The sequence below is a fragment of the Pelodiscus sinensis genome, chromosome 14, assembly GCF_052426305.1.
Source record: "Pelodiscus sinensis isolate ZL-2025 chromosome 14, ASM5242630v1, whole genome shotgun sequence".
Lineage (NCBI taxonomy): Eukaryota > Metazoa > Chordata > Testudines > Trionychidae > Pelodiscus > Pelodiscus sinensis.
In genome coordinates, this window is record NC_143065.1 from 4038038 (window position 1) to 4059776 (window position 21739).

The following is a 21739-nucleotide window of genomic DNA, read 5'->3' on the forward strand; positions in this document are numbered from 1 at the left end:
CTCCGTGGCAAATCAGACAGACAAATAAGTGGGCAAAATGCATCTGTTAATAAGCAACACTAAACTATAAAATTTAACACAAAACATCTACAGGTCACACTGTTTCTTTTAATCCAGTAAAGCAATTCACACTACTCTAATGATAGTCAGAACAAAAGCATATGAATCACTCTGCACTGAGAGGAGACTAAATCTTGTGATGACAAGAAATAACACACCATTGTCTAGCTCTCCATTCCCTATCTGGAATGTGAGGTTCAGGCAAAGTGGAGACTGAAGCATCATGTGCCTAGAGAGGATTCATCCTCTATTGGGGATGATGGAACCTCATAGGTTTGGGAGCTGAGAGGAGAGAACATGATGCACCCCCCTCTCTCCGAGGTTAAGGATGAGAACCAAATCAAATCTTGTTGCAGGTCTGCAAGTCCTAGGGATATGCAACTGAGCAATAAGAATATAGTATAAACTCTTTAAGGCAAAACTTTGTGCTGCATATGCTACCTAGCACAAGGGAACCTTGATCCCTGTTTGGGTGCTTCTAAGTACTAATACAAATGATATTTGAATTAGGGAAAAATTTGATGTTTGAAACTCGGGCTTCAGGGATTTGATGAATCTCAGGCCTTGCCTACTGTCCAACTGATTTAACTCAACTCCACGGACACTCTTATTTTGGTTTATGATCACCTTATTTATGATCTAGCTTAAGCCAGTTTGTAATAGATTTCTGCTAAACCAAAATAAGCTTGGTTTTAAAATGCCGTAAGTATGGCCATCTAGCCTTTGGCACTTGTTTAACAAAAACCATCCAGCTCTATGTAGCTCAGGGATGAGCAATAATTTTTGATGAGAGGCTACTCCAAGAATTTGGTAAGTAGTCAATGGCCACACTCTTCCACGATATTAAAGGAGAAGGTGTGGGCTCTGGGATGGAGGTTAGGTGCAGAAGGGAGCTTGGGGTAAAGGACTGGAGTGCAGGAGAGTGTGGGGGGTCTGGGAGGGAATTTGGGTGAAGAAGAGGGCTGTGATCCAGGGCAGGAGATTAGGGTGTATGGGGGGGCAGGGTCTGGGAGGGGGCATGGGTGCAGGAGAGGATTTTGATTTGGAGGGGGGTTCAGGAGGGAGTACAGGGTCTGTGAAGGGGGTGTGACCTGGAACAAGAGTGCAGAAGGGGCTGCAGAGATTTGGGTTGTGACCAGGGGTAGAGGTGCAAGGTCTGGGAGGAGTTTGTGACCTGGAGGAGAGATATAGGAGAGGGTGCAAGGTCTGGGATGGGGAAAAGGCGCAGGGGTGCATAGTGTTTGAGTTACATGGGGTAGGAGAGCAGGAAGGGTGCAGAGAATTGGAGAGAAGGGCTGGGGTGCCAGAGGTAAGCTTTGGCTACTAAGCTGCTATCTGGCCTGTTCTTGACCAGCATCCCAGCTGGTTCCTTAGCCAGGGTTCCTGCCTTCCATGCCCCTGCACCGGACCGGTTACAGGAGCCGTGTGTGGTTCAGTCTTAATGCGACAAGCCCAGAGGCGGGAGAGGTATGTCACGTGCTGCCTGTCCTGCAAATAGGCAGCTCTGATTGGCCGGAAACTGGTCAATGGGAGCATGCAAGCCCTCTTCTCCCCTCTCCCTGGGCTCAGGTTCAGAGACCTACTCTCAGCAGTAAGCAAGGCTGGGGGAGGCAGGGAGCTTGGCAGGGCTGGGGGAGGCAGAGGCTCCCGTGGGGCAGATCTTTTTGTTTGCTTTTATAGGGATCAGAAGCAGCAGCCCTGGCAATAGTCTGGCACTCAACCATGTCTTTCCCAGGATTTGTTTGATTTGTTTAAAGCTCAATAGGCTTATTATTATTGTTTTATAAATCACAAATATGCTGAAGGAAAAGAACAGCAAACAAGCAGCATATTGCCTAAGAATACATGTTTATAAAGCATTCAAATGAGTCATGAATTAAAATATGGGAAAGATCCTTAGATTAACAGCTATTTATCAGATACCACACATGACCTAAAGACCCCATGAGAACTTGTTCAATAGATACATCTCCATTTGGTGTTCCTTACATTTGAGAGGATTCATTCTAATGATCAATGTACAACACTGGAGCAGTTGTAATCAGAGTATCTGATTAAATATTATTCTCTCTGACAAGCACCAATTTGAATATGTGTCAAGATTATACATGAAGTTTGATTTTTGTTTTTGTATTCAAGCACGATCAGCTTCTTCCAAAATTTAAAAACTAAGCATAATTGGAGCAGTTTTATGATGACCCTCATCCCATGTTTCAATGGCAATAAACTGCACTGTAGTTGAGCACATAAGCATTACAAAATAATGGCGTGGCATACACCATCCATTATAAACAAGCTGAATATTTTACTTGCATTGTTCAATAGTGAAGACGTTAGACGTATTTACATTTAAGTAGCTTAATTAAGCTTAGAAATCAAACCTAATGATTAAACCTCTCTCAGAAATGTTCTTTATCTAACTGGCTATGTACATAGCATGACAAAAAGCACAAAGGCTATGGTCACACAACCATGCTACTATAGTTCTTATGCAGTGGTCTATTATCCAACACAGAGGGGAGCTAAAGTTGTAGGGGTGAAATCCTGACCCATTGACTTTAACAGGGCCATAATTTTACCTGTGCTATACACTAATGGGAATCAGCAATGGGTGCAACTGACCATTGCACGTACAGTAAAACTCCATTAGTCCGGCATCCAATGCTTCAGGACTCCTGATGGTCCGGCACCATCAGGAACCCGGAAGTGCTGGGGCAGCCGGACAGGCTTCCCCCATTCAGCTGCTGCTGAAACTGACCAGCAGCTCAATCAGGGAAGCCGGGAGCAGAGCAGCTGGGGTGCTGCGGGGTTGGTCTCGTAGCGCCGCCCCTCGGCGCTGCGGAACCAACCCGACAGGACCCCAGCTGCTCTGCCCCAGGAGTCCCCAAGTCAGCCGCTGCTGAAACAGATCAGCGGCTGATTCCAGGAAGCCCCGGGCAGAGCAGCTCTGCCCTGGGCTTCCTGGAATCAGCCGCTGATCTGTTTCAGCAGCGGCTGAATCGGGGACCCCTGGGGCAGAGCAGCTGGGGTCCTGCCGGGTTGGTCCCGCAGCACCGTCCTTTGGCGCTGCGGGACCAACCCGGCAGCACTCCAGCTGCTCTGCCCCAGGCATCCCCAAGAGCAGCTGGGGTGCTGCCGGGTTGGTCCCTCAGCCCCGAGGGGCAGCGCTACGGGACCAACCGGGCAGTACCCCAGCTGCTCTGTCCCAGGCGTCCCCAAGAGCAGGTGGAGTGCTGCTGGGTTGGTGCCGTAGCCCCGCCCCTCGGCGCTGCGGGACCAACCCGGCAGTACCCCAGCTGCTCTATTGCAGGCATCCCCGATTCAGCTGCTGCTGAAACTGACCAGCAGCAGCTGAATCAGGGACGCCTGGGGCAGAGCCGGACTATCGTAAGGGGGGGCTCGGAGGGGTCTGGGGTGGCATCCCCTCCCACTCCACTCCAGACCCCTCATAGCCCCGCCTTTTGATAGTCCGGCATATCTGATAATCCGGCACCCCCTGGGTCCTAAAGGTGCCGGATTATCGGAAGCTTACTGTACAAACCATGATAAACTGTGTCCAGCAATGCCCACTGTCAGCAATGAGAAATTTTTCTAGGTTTGACCAGAATGCAGATGTGGAACACTCGCCTGACTTACCAAAGGGTGATAGAAGCATGCTTCAGAGCCATTACATGCTAATACCATGTGGTTGGAGTTAAACAACTTTTGGAAAAAGCTGTTGTAAGAGCTGAAGATGCTGAAATCTGGATGCAGCTACATCATGCGTACTAACCCAATTCATGTTTAGATGTTAATACTTTTTCCTGAGAGCACAGAAGCCTTCATCCCCCATAGAATGGGCTTAGGATGCAAATGCAGCATGCTGAACAGTCTGGAAGGCCTAATTTACAATCCAGAGGTGCCCTGAGATCTGGGGATGTGAAACTCAATTCTTCTGTGCATCCATTAGTTTAACATGGTATAGGAGCTGTTTCCCCATGGCACCATTAAGAAAAGATTTGAGAAACTATTAGTTTCACCGGGTTTTCCATGAGTGAGGCCAAATAGCTCTATTGTTAAAAACGCAAGCAGAGGGTCAGGTGATATTTGGACCCATGTGGGTATACTCAAAAGTATACCCATGTGGCCCAGATACTCAAAAGTACTCATCTCTCTGTGAGTCAGGTACCTAAGTATCTGTGAAGATCTGAGCCACAATCCCTATCCTTGAGCTCACTGAGTGCAAGGACTGCTCAAGGCTATTGCCATTAGTTGCACTAGTCTCTCTGAAAGGAAGTGGCGGGGGCAGGGCCATGGCTCCATCACTTATTATGCCACCCAATGGAGTTAGTCCAAACTCATAGCTGTACTCTGTAAAGGAGGTACAGCAAAAGCTGCCTATGCCCTCACTCTCTGAGCACCCTTATGGCTTGCATCTGACTCATATCCAATGCCTAAAACAACTCAATGAAGCAGTGAACTCCAGCCCCCCCACCTCCCATATTAAATGCTGCATCTTAAAAGGTTTAGATTTTAGGGAGAATAGCAACAATTATACAGGGCACCCCAAACTAATTTCTTTCTCTAACACAAAATGGACAGTCCTTAGCAGGAAGAGAAGAAAAGCAGACTGTGGCATTTATTAAGATCAGTCCAAGGACCCTTTTCAAACACAGAGTAGTAGAAGAGAACACCTACCCCCTTGTTAAATATCCTAAGAAGCTACTTTACCTAGCTTTTCAGTCCCATATTTAAAGAATGATGTTTGCCATTTTGCTCCAATAAGCCAAGAGGCTGGCATTCAATACTGCCACCTTTTTCAGACTTATCAGATAACTCTTCAGGATGAGATGTAGCTAAGGAAGTCTGAGGGACCAGGAGGGAACATGTAACCTCTCTTATGACAATATTTGGGGCCCTAATATACCAAGCCTGACCGTTTCTAATTTGTTTAATTACAAAATTAAAACCAGAACATTAAAAGGCTACAGCTTCAGCACCATCAGTACATGCAGATATCTTAGATATCAGTGCTCAAAGAAAAGCCAAATCATGAAAGAAGAAAATCAGCCACATGCTTGATCTCTGGAGTTATCAGCTGTAATTGCAAATTACAACTAGAGGATACATAGGAGAAAGGTGAATATTTAAATTCTGCTCTCACTGTAAATGAAGACGAGCAAAAAAATTGATTTTTAAAATTCAACTAAACAGACCTCTTTTGTAATAATTTAACTATTTTTTTCCAGGAGCTTGCCTGGCACATGGAGTTATTTTGTAGCCTACAAAATTTATCTCATGAGAATGCAGAAGAAGAACATCCTGAATCCCAAGTGTATCTAACACTAGATAGATTATTTACAAAGTCACAGAAGAACAGAGTGGCATTTACCTACTAGAGAGAGAAGGAGTAGCCACATTCTTCTTAACACAGTTTGATTTTTATTTTATAAAAAAAATCCTATTTTTTTTTTAAACACAACCATATGGAAAAGGAAAAATAGGAACTCTCTCTGGTAGTAACAATGAAACACTTTATATTAACATTATTATATACTTACTTAGCATAAAATAACAGTTCCACTACTATATTGCTAGTAGTATATCCAACATTCCTACAGAGAGGATTTAAAACTGTAAAGGTGAATTTTTCAAATGCTACATAAAGCCTGAGAAACATGATTCTACATGGAAGTCTTGCAAGGAGGAGGGGAAATTAAAACTTAGGTTGTAAATATATTTAGATTAATAGGCACAATCTTTCTGTTATAAGCTGGTACAGTTTAGTGGGGCCCTGATTGCTGGCTGAGACACATAGACACTGCTGCAAATAAAGTAGAAAAAAAGAGAAAGGTGAATATTTAAGCCTAGACCCTGCTATTACAAATACAAACAGATATTCCAGCCCAAAAATGAAATTAAATTGCAGCCCTTCTGTGACCAGTTCCCTGAACTATGTGCTGCAGTAGCAGTTCCCCGCCAACCTCATACCAGGCTACTGGATCTACTACGAGTTTGCCTCCAAGTTGCCTTCTGTGCTGGCATATAGCCCACTTCCCAGATGCTCTGGTGCATTGCCCCCCAGCTCCCTACCCATGTTGAACAACATCATTCACTGATCTTTGCGCAGCATGGAGGTCCGCCTTGCAGAGACGCCCCATGAATGGGCTGAATTTCATTCTAAAGATTCAGAATAATCTCAAAATCCTTTTTCTATTGTCAGCCTGTTTATTTGGACTAATGTTTTTAAGAAGGTATTAGCTCTGTATCATAGAAGGGCCTGATCCGGTGAAAAGAGCAGAACCTGCAATTACCATTGACTTCAACAAGAGCTGAGGCTGCTCTGAACCTTGTGGGACCAGTCCTCATTTGCATGTACATGAAATGTTGATAATTTTACACAAAATCAGGCACACAGCCCCTCCCCCCCGTCCACCTTTTACTGGTAAATTCCTGTAGCTTTTCAGAGAGCCCCAACATGATTAATCTGGCACTGCCAAAATGATGTAACAAATTCGTTGAATTAGGTAACTGCAGATCAATCAGAATGGCTGTATTCATTAATATACCAAGCAAGGAAACAGACAAACTCTCAGCTGCCAACTTCATGGGCTTGATGATCCTGCCACCACTCCACATGACATCAATGGGATGGTGAAAATGAGAGTGCTGTATTTGAGTGTTCACTAGAGCAGGTTTTGACTTTCCATCAGCAGTAAAGTTATATAACAAGTTAAACCAGGCTTTAAAAAACCTAAAACTAACTCATTTTCTTCCCACATAAGAAAACTCTGTACATGGTGGCTTACTGGCAAACAACACATACTCCTTCCCCAAGTGCCTCATAGTCAGTAAGTCAGTATCAACAAATGTGATCAAGATCTTATCAAGAGATCAGACTCCATAGCTTCAGAACAGCTCCACTACCGTGATCAATTTAGCTAGTCTGTTGGGCCCAATCTTCTAAAACGAAAGCTATTTGTAGTCAGCAGAAGCCAAGAGTGCTCAGCAAGCTCAGGAATACTAGGATTCTGTCAACAAATATTTACAGATTTTGTTTACTGGCTGCTTGTCATAACACAAGCAAATATTAGCACTAATAAAGGAAAGCCATAGGTCTTCAATACATTTATTTATTTAGTTAATATTTTAAAGGTATTAATAGTTCACACACTCAAAGATATACCCTAAATATACAAGCCAGTCAAAAAGCAGAGGAATGTATTTTTCCATGATTAAACCATAAACTTTTAACATTTATTAGATTTTGAACATATTACAATTGATTTAACTGAGGAGCTATTGCTTGTTTTAAATTTGGCTTTGTATTTTTATGCCTGAACAGTAAGAATCAGTACCAACAAATTAAATCAAGTGTTTCATTTTTGTTATTAATATGTCCAGTACAAAGAAAGTGGGAAAATTATACATACGTCCGGCATTCTCTATTTGGGCATCTCCAATACAAACGTAGTAAAATACTTTGAGTCATTTTTTCCCCCCAAGGCTATAGTAATTTGTCCTGTATATAGAAAGCTGTTATCTAAGGGCATGATGATACTATCAGAAAAGCATGTCCAGTGATGTACTAGCACTCTAAACTCCCATTGACATGGCCTGATTCACTACCACCCTGCATTGTAGATAGCAATTTTCAATTGTACAAAGTTATGCCAAACTGGCTGTAAAAGCCAAATTCAGCACAGGTAGGTTATTAGTGTCTTAGGTGCATTGGTAGTTATGACATTTTGTCAACAAGAGTTTTTAATCTGGTGCATTTTACAATCGTTCAAAGAATTTACCGAGCCCTGTTCAAGTCAATGGCAAAATGCTCATGTGCTTGGGATCAGGACCAACAAATATTCATATCCACCCAAAGATTACTCTACTGAGAAGAAGCATCTCATTTTTTTTTTTGAATACGTAAGTCAAACATGTAAAGTTGCACTCTACTTTTAAATAAAAATAATATAGCTCGAGTATATTCAGAGAGTACAAGATTTGCTTAATCAACTCTTACAAATTTGTAGTAATGCATAAACAGGTAAAAATATCAGTTAATTCACAAAACGTATTTTCTCTAATTTCCTGAACAGAAATGTTTCTCAACTGTTTATTTTCAAAAATAGAAAGCTTTCTTCTCCAGCGGAAATCAGAAAGTTACATTCCATATAGGGCAACCTGCCATAATGACATAATCCATCTCCTTTGCACTGGCGGTGCCTTGGCTTACCAGGTCTTTGAATGTACATTCAAAGAAAAAAAAACATGCTGACAGTTAACTATGTTCTTTAATTCTTTCAAACTTCTATCTACATTGGAAATCGCTGCATATTTCAGAATGAAAGAAATTATGTTTGTATTTTTCATTCAGAACAAATGCTCTGTCAATAACACACAATTCTTTTCATATGAAGTCAATTTGGGAACCAGAATGAAGGACCGAAGAGAAGACTTTAATATGTTTGTAACATTCCATATTCTCCCACAAACCATCATTTTTGTCACCTCAACTTCACAGCAACTATAAATGATCACATACCTCCAAAGCGCTATTACAGCATCAGGAATAAATAAAATATTCTAATCACCTAGTTTTATTCTGGTTTTCCCCTGTGAATTTGAACTCTCATAAAAACTGCATTCCCAGTGCTTCTGGTCTACTTCTCTTAAAGTACAATGCTGTGGATCTATTATTTCATGGCAGCCAGAGGTCACTCCAAGACAAATGTGTATGCAAGAGCTATGGGCTTTGGATGGGAAAAAAATGGTGATTTTGATTAATCTATTTGTCAGTGATAATGTGGAACACCACTTTGGTAATAGGAACACAAAAGTAAAATACCTCTGTATGCTGAAACCTTCAATACCAGAAGTGAGTAATATTTTCTGTTACTGAAGATTATGCAGCAAACCACGCAAAAGTTACTATAGCAAAACTATTAAAGTAATGAATATATTTATTGATAACTAAAAAGATCAGTGTGAACTTGCAATGAAACTTACCAGAGAAATAATATGCTTCACATTACATAAAGAACAAACATCAACCTGACTAGTTATGAAATAAAACCATTCTTATAACTTAGCACCAAAGCTAAGCATTAATAGCTTTACGCTTCTATGGAAAATGGCTTACTGAAGCAGCAGCTCCCTCCCCCCCCCCCCCCCCCCCATGGGAAGCATATAACTTTGGAGTTAAAGAACTGAGTTTCGCAAAATCAGCTCATTGTCATTGTACAATGTTCCATTATGTTTCTTTCAAAACCATTCTTAAGGATATATTCCTCAATATGCATTTTGTTTTTCCTGTTTGGTTACACATTTGCAGAGGGATATGTAGAAACAGTATTTTGTCAGAACAACTTGCAGTGATTTGAAGAATTATTATAATTCCCTAAAAAAAAAAAAAAAATCACAATGTATGCTATTTTTTCAGCAGAAACAAATATTTTGGATTAACCTATTTTAAAGATGCTAATGATTAATGGATGGTACTTTCTTCTATTCACTTAGTCTTCTCTGTTAAAAAGAGTGAGAATCTTAGCCTCTGTACATGACCATGCTTCCACTGCTCATTGATGTTGGTGTCTTTGACTTAGTGTCTTTGCAAAGTAAGTCACTTCCAAGCATACATTTCACTCTCCAGTAGCATAATTAAATATTAAATTTCAAATAATTGCTTTTTAAAATATGATCTGAGACAGGCTTAGCATTTTTAGTTTGGAAACTAAAATAATAAATTTACAAAGATTGGATTACACAGAAAAAAAGGTTCTAGCTAAATACTGTAATTGATTTATTTAAATATATGCTTTTTTATTGTTTCCTTGCTTTAAAAATATGCTGCAGTGCATAATTCATCAGAGGACCTTGTTAGAAAACAATAGACTATTTGAAAACATATCTTTAAGCTTTTACTATCTCATCAAAAACAATTCTGTGATTTTCTTCAATCTTTCATTGTCCCTCTTGAAAGACTGAGATTTGAAAGCCCTGAACATGTCAGGTTTTAAAGTATCATTTAATAAGTCTCTGATGTCCCTTCTAGTGTTTGGAGCTTTTTTAATCAGAAGTCTATTTTACTGTACATTTCAGAGCGTGAGATTTTATTAGGATTATGCAGTACCTCTGTTTTATGCAATCCACACCATTTTAATGATAACCTCTCCCCCCTGCAAATCATGTGGGTAGATAATCCCTCTCTGACGCTCCAACTTTTATACACACAAGTATAAAGTACACTTGTTCCCGAAGCACACAGTTGATCTGGACACAACCCAAAGGGGAACCTCTCCACACGTGCCTGGTCACTTTCACCACGCGATGAGCTCGGAATCAAAGCAAAAGCTAAGCCCAGAAGAAGCGGCCGGGGACACACCGCGAGCTCTCGCAGTTGTACGGGTGAATACAACGACGCCTCTGCGAGGTAGGAGCCGGCTCAGTCGCGTCTCCCCTCGCCGAGGAAGGTAAGAGCCGAGCCCGTGCAGAAGCAGGGCGGGCGGCAGGGGGCAAGCCTGCACCACAGCCCGGCTGCCCCAGGTGCGGGGGGCGAGGCCCGCCCTACCCGTGTCAGGCTCCAAAGGCGGGTGGTGCGAGGGGAGCCCCGGGTGCCAGCCAGGGGCACGGGACTAGCCCCACACCGCGCCACCCCCCGGCCGCAGCCTCCGCTCGGCGCCGGCTCTCAGCGGGGAGAACGGGCCTCGGCAGGGAAGGGTCACTCGCCCCGGCTCCCCGCTCCTACCTTTCATCGCGGCGATGACCAGACACATCCTCTGTCAGGGGCGAGGCGCGGGCGGCGGGACGGGCTCTCCTTGGGCCAGCGCCTCGGCAGCATCTGCCGCCTGCCAGCCGCCGCCGCCGCCTCCTTCCCCGGCCCATATGAGCCTCCATGTGACCCGCTGACATCAAACCAGCCCCCCCCCCGCCCGCCTTGTTTACACCGCGCGCCTCCTCCCCGCCCTGCCGGGGCTGAGCGGCAGCGCCGCCGGCCACTCACAGGCCGCCGCGCCGCCTCCTCAGCGCCCAGCCGCGCCGCCAACTGTCATTCGCGCCCGCGTGGCGAGGAGAGCGCCCGGGACTCTGGCTCCGCGCGCCGGGCCGGGGCGGATCAGGGCAGGGCTTCGTGCTCCGACTCCAGGCTGCTCCCTGATCAACCCCAGTTCCCGAGCCCGGACCCTCCCCTTCGTAAAAGGGAAGCGCTGCACTGCAGTGCTAAGGAACCCTAGGCCTGGAAGGGACCTCGAGAGGGCATCGAGTCCAGCCCCCCGCCCTCAAGGCAGGACCACGCTCCGTCTACACCATCCCTGACAGATGTCTATCTAACCTGTTCTTAAATATCTCCAGAGAGGGAGATTCCACCACCTCCCTTGGCAATTTATTCCAATATTTGACCACCCTGACAGTTAGGAATTTTTTCCTAATGTCCAATCTAAACCTCCCCTGCTGCACTTTAAGCCCATTACTCCTTGTCCTGTCCTCAGAAACCAAGAGGAACAAATTTTCTCCTTCCTCCTTGTGACACCCTTTTAGATATTTGAAAACCGCTATCATGTCCCTCCTTAATCTTCTTTTTTCCAAACTAAAATAGCCCCTCTCCCCACTTAGCAAACACACACAGCAATGCTTAGGGTCTGACCGACTGACGTGCAGGTGGTTTTCAAAATTATATTAAAACCAGCCCCTCTGAATTACCGATCGTGTTTCTCTCAGCAAAATGCAGCTTGCTCTGCTTTTCACCTCATCTTTCTTCCTCCTTACAGTTCCCCAAAGGGTTGTATTTTGAATTGAAAAATAACCTTTATATTAAGAATAGGTCTCACAATGACAAAGCTACCATTTTATTGGTCATTGACTTAGAGAATGATCTAAGTTAATATTACCATGTATTAATATATTCTGAGTTCATATTCCCTCAATTTACTGTAAAATGGATGAAGCATAATACTGTGATTGGGATTTTTTTGAACATTCTTAATAAAAGCTGTCACTATAAGAACTGTTTCCACGATTAAATTTTGTAGTTTTGATATGCACACTGTGCACACACAAATTCAACTTATTCAAGTACACTATGAGCAAACTATTAGCAAGGACATTCATTTTGCCAAATCTGCTCTGTCTGAAGATGACTGCAGGCCAGGTGTTTGAGACCCTTGGTCTAAATGTTGGGGGGGGGGGAGGGGAGACCTACATTTGAGAAAACATTTAAGTGATGAAGATATATGCATCATACTTAGTAAATATCCCATAATGGATAATTATATCTACTATATATTTGAGAGCGTTTGTGCATGTGTGTGCTTCTGGCTGTAAGTCTGTTGTGAGTCTGTTTGTTCAAGAACTCCTCCTAAATAGTAAGAGCTAGGATCATGACAGCTTCCTCTTACCATAACTTAAAGCAAGGTAAAGGTTTGTTTGTGCCAGGACGACAGGATGTGCCTGGAATGTTTCTCATAAAATGGAAAGGGAGGGGTTGATAGGAGCTACAGTTATACTGTAGAATGACCACAGGGGGTCAGCAAAGAGCCAGAGATGGGGACTGGGACAGCTATAACCCCATTGGGCCAGCAGAAGGCAGGGTTGGATAAAGGGACAATTATCTACTATATATTTCAGAGCATTTGTTTGCTGTTCCCCAGCTGGGAGAGCATGTACCTCCCCCTCCTATTTTCCCTCCCTCTGTTCCTCTTCCTCCCCCCCCTCCCTTGCTCTGCCTGCTGCTACTACAGCAGCCATGGACAGGTGCTTCTCATCTGGCTCCAAGCTGCTGCCCTGAGAAGGGACTGCGACTGTCCTCTCTTCCTGGGGCAACTTGCATATTGAACCCCTCATCCTTAGCCCTACCTTCCGAACAATGATTTAAATGAAGAAAAAAATACTTATTTGAGGTAAGGACCCAAGCAATGGCAGGTAAATCCTCTGGTATTTTTATGAAAGACACAATACAATATGGTATTCTTTACACATGATTATAAGCCACTCAGGCATACCTAGACATTTATCAGGTTAGTCATTCAAAAGAGCAAAGTTTTAACTTTTTATTATTTTCCTCTTTTCAAAATAAATCCTAACTTAAAAGAAATGGACTGATACAGTGATGCTAGAATTAGGTTTCCTATCTTTGGCATACATCATTTGATCTATTTTGCTATTTCATTAAGGACATCCTTACTCTTCAATATGCAGAATAAGGTACTACTCGGTGAGCAAGGGTTGAAGAATACCACCCCAAAATTATGTTTTCTTCATAGTATTTCATGCTTAAAACACATTCAACTAATAAGGCACTGAACAGAAAACATACAAGAAGTGTTGGACTGGATCAAGTTCTGTTGCTATTGTTTATGTTGTTTATAACTTTTCAAAAGCTGGAAAATGTTTCTTTTACATGTGAGTCAGTTATTTGATGCCACCACATTTTGAAATGTAGCTGTACTAGAGTAACTTATAGTAAAGAAAGAAAGAATTATGTCTTAAATGTACAGCAATATAAAGTTAGATAAGCATTTCAGTCTGACACAAGTACTGTTGGACTTAGGCTTGAAAAATGTCATACTTCATTAGTGCCACTCTCGTTGTCACACATTTAACCTTAATGTACATGGCCTTACATTATTCCTGATCTGTATTTATTTCCAATCCAATTGAAATGAAACTGATAATCAGGAATGACAAGTAATGTGCTAAATGGTTCCAATAATAAATGGTCAACACCAATTTTTATTCCTATATCTCATAATATTTGCTTCATATATTTATAGGTTAGCCATTTAATATTTTAAATGTTGATACCACACACGTGAAGGAAGCAGACTTGTTTCCACTGCATTCTACACTTCAATATGATGTTCCCGTCTAAAGCCATCTGCAAAACTGTTTTTCTAGTATACAGTGTTTAACCTACACACACCTCCAATTACCTTTGTATCTTCCACATGCCTTATTCTGATCATCCAATCCAAAACTGACTTCTGTTTTTAACCAAGAGTATTACAGTAATTGTACAGCATTACTTGAATTTAGTCAACATATCCATAGTAAAAAAAAAAAACCTTATTTGCTATCATTTTTCATATCCTGTTCCCACAGTGACAGGCATATGTCAGTTAGCTCATCATTACAATTTACTTGACCAGAATGTATTCTCACTCTTTCATATAAGCAGTTTCCGAAACCTGAATCATGTAATATGAAGAACACTTTTCAGGCATCAGAAACTTACATTACGTTATTCTTGGATTATACATTATATGATTAATCTTAAGATTAAAATATTGTAAATATCCATACATTTGTCAGACAAGAGAAATGACACACATGATTAAATGTAATTCATTCACTGGCTATGGCTCCAAAGACCATATGAATGAATTGAGATCACATTAATGATCCGGTATATGGTTTACACTAAAGACCAGGAGAAGAGTATTGGGTATCATGACAATTCTTTATTCTTATCCTTCCTGCTGACGGTGTACACATGTACACTTGGAATGCTGTTGCTCTGTGGGTGGCATGTAGCTGTATTAAGTAAGTGGAATTTAGGAGTGACTCTCCCTCAGCCACTGCTGGTCCCCTAATAGTGCGTATGTTTACAAGCATACACCTTGAAGTGAAGTAACATGCCCCTTTCTTTGCAACTTCAGGGTAGTTTCTGCTGTAGAGGGAGAAAGGAAGGATCATAACTGGAGGTGGACCTTGCACAATAGAGACCGCTTTACAATCAGACCTTCCCTTGTGCATCTGAGCAGTGGCCAGCCACAATCTGGCCTTTAACTATCCTGTGTCTCTAGGTATAAAATCTATCACCTGGGCTGTTAAGAAGCTGATGTTTGTAAACCAATGAGAGACCCATTTATTAATTCTATAGCAATGATATCTATATTACAGTATATAGATCTTGTAATCAAATTACTGCATGCTGCCTGTTGCACATAGAAGAGAAATTTGCTTATTCCAGAATGTGTATGTGGTATAAACAGCATTAAATAAATTGGTTCAAGATCTGTGCATTTGAAATGTCAGGTAGATCAAAAGTTTATAGACTATGTTTAAAACCTACCCGGAACTTTCATCTGATGGCATTTCATTTTCTCTGAAATGCTCCCAGTTCTATGTACAGATGAAATGATGGTGTAGAGAGGAGGAGCTTTGATTTGTTGGGAACTGGGGAAACTTTCGGGAAAGGGGGAGCTTATACAGGAAGGACTGACTCCACTTAAACCAAAATGGATCCAAATGGCTGGCACTTAAAAATAAAAAGATCACAGAGCAAATTTTAAATTAAGGGCTGGGGGAAAGTTGTCAGTGTGGAGAAGCATGTGTTTCAGGCAGAAGCATCCCTTAAAGAAGGATCTATTAATGAGGATTCTTTATGTCCTAGTCTAGAAGAGAGGATAGAAGATGGAATGATAAAGTATCGGTAGGATCTGATGAAAAATAGACACATTAAAAAGGGGAAACACACAAAAATGAGGAAGTTAAACACAAATTAAAAGGTATGTTGCCAAAAGTGAAATCCCTGCAAGTTGCATGGAAACGTTCTAAAGGCACCATAGTAGAGGCTCAACTTAATGCCGTGGTCACCAACCTGTCCATCGGGAGGGCTCGACCAGTCGATTGCAAAGTGTTCGGGGCCCCCCCATTTCCCTCCACCCCCAAGAAGCCCCACTACCTACCTTCAGCGACAAGGGAGGTAATGCGGCTTCCTGTGGGGTGGAAGGAAGTCAGGCGGCTGTGCGTCACTTCCGGAGTTTTTGGAAGTGTACTGGCTGCTCCCCCTCCCCAAAACAGCCGATGTGGTACCACAACCCAGGTCTGTGGCATGCCGGGGACTTGCTGCTTGGCGGCAGGGGGAAGAGTCCTGGGAGGAGGCGCGCACTGGGGCTTCTCTCCTCTGCTGGGGCGGGGGGAAGAGAAGGGGGAGGGAGAGTCCCGGGAGGAAGCGCGTGCCGGTGACTCCCTGTCCCCACTGGTACCCTGCCCCCCCTGGCACCCTTTCTCCTGCCCCTGCCCCAATACCCTGTCTCCTGCACCTATTGGCACCCTGTGCCTGCCCCAGCACCCACTAGCCCCCTTTCCCAGTACCAGGTCCGCAGCTCCCAACAGCACAGTTGGGGCTACATTAATGAGGCTTGGGGGGAGGATTTGGAGGAATTATTTTTTTTGCATCTCTCTTGTGTAGCCCCAACTAACTTTTCTGTGGTCAGTGGCCCTGACTCAAAACAGGTTACCCACTCTTCTCATAAATAAAGAAAATGCTGAAACTTTTTGTGTTTGACACAAAATTTTATTTAAAAATGAAGCCTGGCCAACAAACCCCCAACTGGGGCCAAGCCCCAATCTGGCCACAGCATCATAACACTCCTTCACCCTTTCCCGACCTTAGATCTGAGCCTATCATACATTGGAAACCCCCTATCCTGAGCCTCTCTAATCCCCAAACTTTTGCACATCCTCAGTCTTGTGCCACAGCACTTCTGCACCATCCACACATTACAAATCTGTGTCCTGAGCCCATCATACTCCCAACCTCCCTGCCCTGAGCCCCTCACAAAACCCCCAACCCAAACTCCTGCACCCTTACAGCCACAGACCTGCTGCTTGCTCAGTACCCCAACCCTCTACCTGACCCCAACACTCTCCAGCCTGGAGCCCCCTCCCCAAGCCAGCATCCCCTTCTCCTCCTCCTCCTGCATCCAAATTTCCTCCCAGAGCTTGCACCTCTCACCCCTTCCCACACCCAAATCCCTCATTCCCACCCCAGAGCCCACACATCCTGTCTCAACCCAGCGAGAGTACGGCTAGAGCGCAGGAGTTTTTCCGGGATTCCAGCGGTATCCCGGAATAACTCTTCTGCGTCCAGGGATGCGTTTATTCTTCCGCTTTTTTTAGTGGAAGAGCAAACATGCTCTTTCAGTAACCCCTGTTTTCCTCATTCCACGAGGAATAAGGGGGCTTCAGAAATAAGGGGTTTTTCTGACATTCGGCCCAGTCTAGACAGGCCAACTGTTGGCTAAACCTCTTCCTACACAAGAATTGGGGGGGGAAAAATCAGCAGTGTAGCCTTACCTTGGGAGTGTATAAGGGCTGGGGATAGCAAGTGAGGAGAACAGAGAGGGCAGGGTTTCAAGGAAGGGGTGGGGCCTTGCGGGAAGGATGGAGCGGTAGATCTTGGCTTGTTCTGACATTTAAAAAATGATCTTGGGCATAAAAAGGTTGGAGACCACTACCTTAATGTATACCCCAAAATTTTAAAAAAATATAGTAAGAGAATCAAAAAAGTGCCACCATGGCTAAACAACAAAATAAAAGAAGCAGTGAGAGACCAAAAGACATCCTAAAAAAGTGGAAGTTAAATCTTAGTGGGGAAAATAGAAAAGAGCCAAACTCTGGCATATTAAGTGTAAAAATATAATTAGGAAGGCCATAAATAATTTGAAAAACAGTTAGTCAAAGACTCAAAAAGTTATAGCAACAACATTTAAAGTACATCAGAAGCAAGAAACCTGCTAAACAAACAGTGGAGCCACTAGACAATCAAGATACTAAAAGAACACTCAAGAATGATAAGGCATTGTGGAGAAATTAAATTAATTCTTTACATCTGGGTTCATGACTGAGGATATGAAGGAAACTCCCAAAATGGAGCCATTCTTTTAGTGTCCCAGACTGAGATGTCACTAGAGGCAGCTTTGGAACAAATTGATAAACTAAACAGGTGCCACAGGACTACTGTTGTTTATAAACAGTAATAAGTCATCAAGACCAGATGGTATTCACACAAGAGTTCTGACAGAATTAAAATGTAAAATTGTAGAGATACTAAGTGCATTTGTAAGCTATCATTTAAATCAGCTTCTGTAAGCAATGACTAGAAGACAGCTAATGTAATGCCAATTTTTAAAACAGGCTCCAGAGATGATCCCACTAGTAAGCCTGACTTCAGTACCATGCACTTAATTTATGAGGAAAGAGTCACCAGTGTTTTTATAAAGGGAAATCATACCTAACCAATCTAACAGAATTCTTTGAGGGGATCCACAAGCACGTGGACATAGTGTACAGGTATTTAGATTTTCAGAAAGCCTTTGACAAGTTCCTTCACCAGAAGCTTTTTACCAAAGTAAGATGTCATGGATTAAGAGGAAAGGTCCTTTCATAAATTGGTATCTGGTTAAAAGATAGGAATAGAGAGTAGGAATAAATGGTCAGTTTTCGTAATAGAGAGAGGTAAATGGATGTCTATATTGGGACCAGTCCTATTCAAGATATTTATTAATGAGCTGGAAAAAGGGGTAAACAGTGAGGTGGCAAAATTCACAGAGCATACAAAGCTACTCAAGAGAGTTTAAGCCCCAAGCAGACTGAAAAGAGCTACAAAAGCTTTTCACAAAACTGAGTGACTGGGCAACAAAATGGCAGATGAAATTCACTGTTGATAAATGCAAAGGAATGCACATTGGAAAACATAATCCTAAGTATACATATAAAATGAGGGGATCTGAACTGGCTGTTAACATTTAGGAAAGAGATCTTGGAGTTATTGTGGATAGTTCTCTGAAAACATCCACTCAATATGCCTCGTCTATTCTAGGACTTTATTTTGAAATAACGCCCCCCCCCCCCCCAAGTTCGAATTTATAAGATGTGTGTCCGTACTACCAAGCCCATTATTTCAAAATAACGGGCCATGGAATTTGAACTCTGTGCTCCTGCTTTTCACAAGGAGTAACACTAATTCCCAGATAGTAATTTCAAAATAACATTAGTGTGGATGCTCCGATGCCGCTAATTTGAATTTATTGGCTTCCCGCAGTTCCCAAGAGTGCTTCCCGGGGCTCTAAGTCCAAAATAGTGCATCCACATTAATGGAGTGTACCTCAGACTAATTTCGAGGCTCCCCTGAAGTGAGGAAATGCTAGTTTGAATTTGTTAAATTGGGAGTTCTTAAACTGAATTTATTAATTTTGAAATAGTTTCCTAGTGTAGACATGGCCTAAATGGTGGCAGTAAAAAAACTAATGGAGTGTTGGGAATCATAAAGAAAGGGATAGATAATAAGACAGAACATTTCAAATTGCCTCTGTATAAAATCATGAAGCCCACATCTTGAATGCTGCTGCAGATGTAGTCGTATCTTCTCAAATAAGAAATATTGGAATTAGAAAAGATCCAGAATAGGACAACAAAAATTATTTGGGTATGGAACATATGCCATTAATAAGACTGGGACTTAACACTTTGGAAAAGAGACAGCTAAGTGAGGATGTAATAGAGCTTTATAAAATCATTACTGGTGTGGAGGAAGTAAAAACTGAAAGTGTTACTTATTTATCATAACACAGTAAGTAGGGGGCAATCAAACACAATTAGTAGGCAGCAGATTTAAAATAAAGAAAAGGAAGTATTTTTTCACATAACACACAGTCAACTTGAGGAATGCCTTGCCAGAGTATGTTGTGAAGGCCAAAATTGTAACAGGATTAAAAAAAGAACTAGATAAATTCATGTAGAATAGATCCACCAATGGCTTTAGTCTCTGTTTGCCAGAAGCTGGGAATGGGTGACAGAGGATTGATCACTTGATGATTACTTGTTCTCTTCTTTCTCTCTGACACACCTGGTATTGGCCTCTATAAGAAGACAAAATACAGTACTGGGCTAGATGGATCTTTGGTCCGACTCAGTATGGTCATTCTTATGTTCTTACAAAAAGTTTTTATTTAAAATCAGCCTGAAGTTTTTATCACAAATTGGTAACATTATCAACATTTTTCTTTATTGTTTTCGTGTATTTTATTATTAACAAAATTATTAGTTTATCAAAAATCCAGATTTTAGTAAGAAAAATGTTTTCAGTAAATTAAAAACTTCAGTGATTTCAAAGCAGATAAAAACATACATTTTAATTTTGCATAAAGATATCAAAAAATGGGCAAAAATAGGCTTCTTTCTACTAGTGAATTGGAAAAAATTTGAAATTGCAAAATTTTACAAACACTGATTTCCCATTTTTAAGGAGCTCCAAACTTTTGGCCAAAACTTTGGGGAGGGCTATCACTAATGAAAGGTAAATATAAGCAGTTTCTGAGATAAACACTGGCAGAATACTGGTAGTTTAGGAGTTTAATACAGAGAATTCTGGTAACTTTTATAATGCATAACTAACTCCAAAATGGGAAAGCCACTTTTTAATGTCTTTTGCTCTTTTCACAACAATATATCTGGGCACAGTGAGGTCCAAATAGCCACATTTTTTAAAATATGCACACACAGAAGGCATAGCTACACTGCTGCTCTCAGTTGTTAGCCCCCTAGCAGTGCTCACTATTTAAAGGGACACTACCCAATTCTTATATGCTATATATATGGAGGGAGAATTATAGTCCCTAAATCTCAAGATTAATTTCTCTGCAGCTTTTCCTAACACTTTAACTCAACTGATTTATTTGTAACACTACAAGCAGTTCATCAGCAAAGCTGAAAATAACATGGATCATCGCCGCTCAGGTACCTCTTTTGCTGTTATTTATAATGGACTCTAGTACTTCTAAATTGCCATACTACCTTGTTTCAAATACTGTACGTTCCAGAGTTCTTATTTGTGCAGCATGCCTTTATACCACTCCCAATGTGAGACTGGCTATATGTCACCATCAAACCATTCTGTGAACTCTACCACTAGCTTCACGTGGTACCTTATTATTCACTTCCTTTCTTGAAATGCATTATTTCTGTGCTCTGTTCAACTGCTGCTGCAGTTCTGCACTTGGTTGAAATAAAGTACAGACACAGAATTTGCAAGTGCTTTGGAGCTCTGGATGAAATGTACGTCTACAAAGTCATTATCATTATGATCAGATAGACATGAGGTTGGCAGTGAAAGGCTTGAGAGATGTAGTCAAATATATTGTCACCCAAACTCCTCCAACCTTGAAAATCCTTGAAAGGAAATCACACATTTACTGTGTCTCCAAATGCAAGATGTCTTCCTAATCACTTTTAATCTTAAATATACTAATGTTAAGATTGCTGTCACTGACTGCATATCAGACCATGATGTTAGAGAGTGATTGCAAACAAATGTATCAAATAGCATTTGATAGCGTATGCGAGAGCCCCCAGATGGCAACTGTTATTGGTCATTCTGCTGAATTGCAGAGTCCTTGCTTGAGTTTGTTTATAAAAGGGGAAAATCAATTTAAAATATATTCCTTAACTAAAATTGTCACCTATTTGGAGTCCCAAATTATGAGAAGTAACGGGATCATTTTCCTCATTCTCCACTAAAAATGTTGTTTTATAAGAAGCACATGGGATCCTTTTGGGGGGAAAGCAATACGCCACAAAGAATACAAAGTAAAAAGCAGTTTCTGGAGATAAGCACTGGCAGATTGCTGTAGTTTAGGAGTTTAGTCCTGCACATACCTGTCCTGCCAACATTGGTATAGTTACTGGTAGTGCCTTTTTTTTTTTTTTTTAAGTGCCAGTACTAGGGTTGCCAATGGTTTTGTCAAGGGGGTGGGGGAGAAAAAAGCCAGGGAAAAACTTGCCAAGGGTGGGCGGGGAGGGGGAAGGGAAGCAGCACTGATTACTTGTCTGTGGCTTGGTCCATTCTAATGGCCAGTTAGATTGGGCCCAAGTCGGGGAGACAGGTTCTGTTGGTTGCAATTCCAATGATCCGAGGCTGTTACTT

The 21739-nt window shown here is 42.1% G+C and overlaps 1 protein-coding gene across 3 annotated transcripts in view; it reads right to left on the reverse strand.

The window, feature by feature from the left end:
• The window catches only part of RORA (RAR related orphan receptor A), a 551492-nt gene that overhangs the window by 89572 nt on the left and 440181 nt on the right, over nucleotides 1-21739 (reverse strand). The window contains exon 1 of one of the 3 annotated variants that reach the window (XM_089781893.1): nucleotides 10784-11590. The exons of the other annotated variants lie outside the window; for them this stretch is intronic. Within the exon in view, the coding sequence (XP_089638019.1) occupies nucleotides 10784-10811 (28 nt within the window). The 5' untranslated portion in view covers nucleotides 10812-11590. Of the gene's footprint in view, nucleotides 1-10783; nucleotides 11591-21739 lie in introns of those variants that run through there. 3 annotated transcript variants of the gene reach the window in all.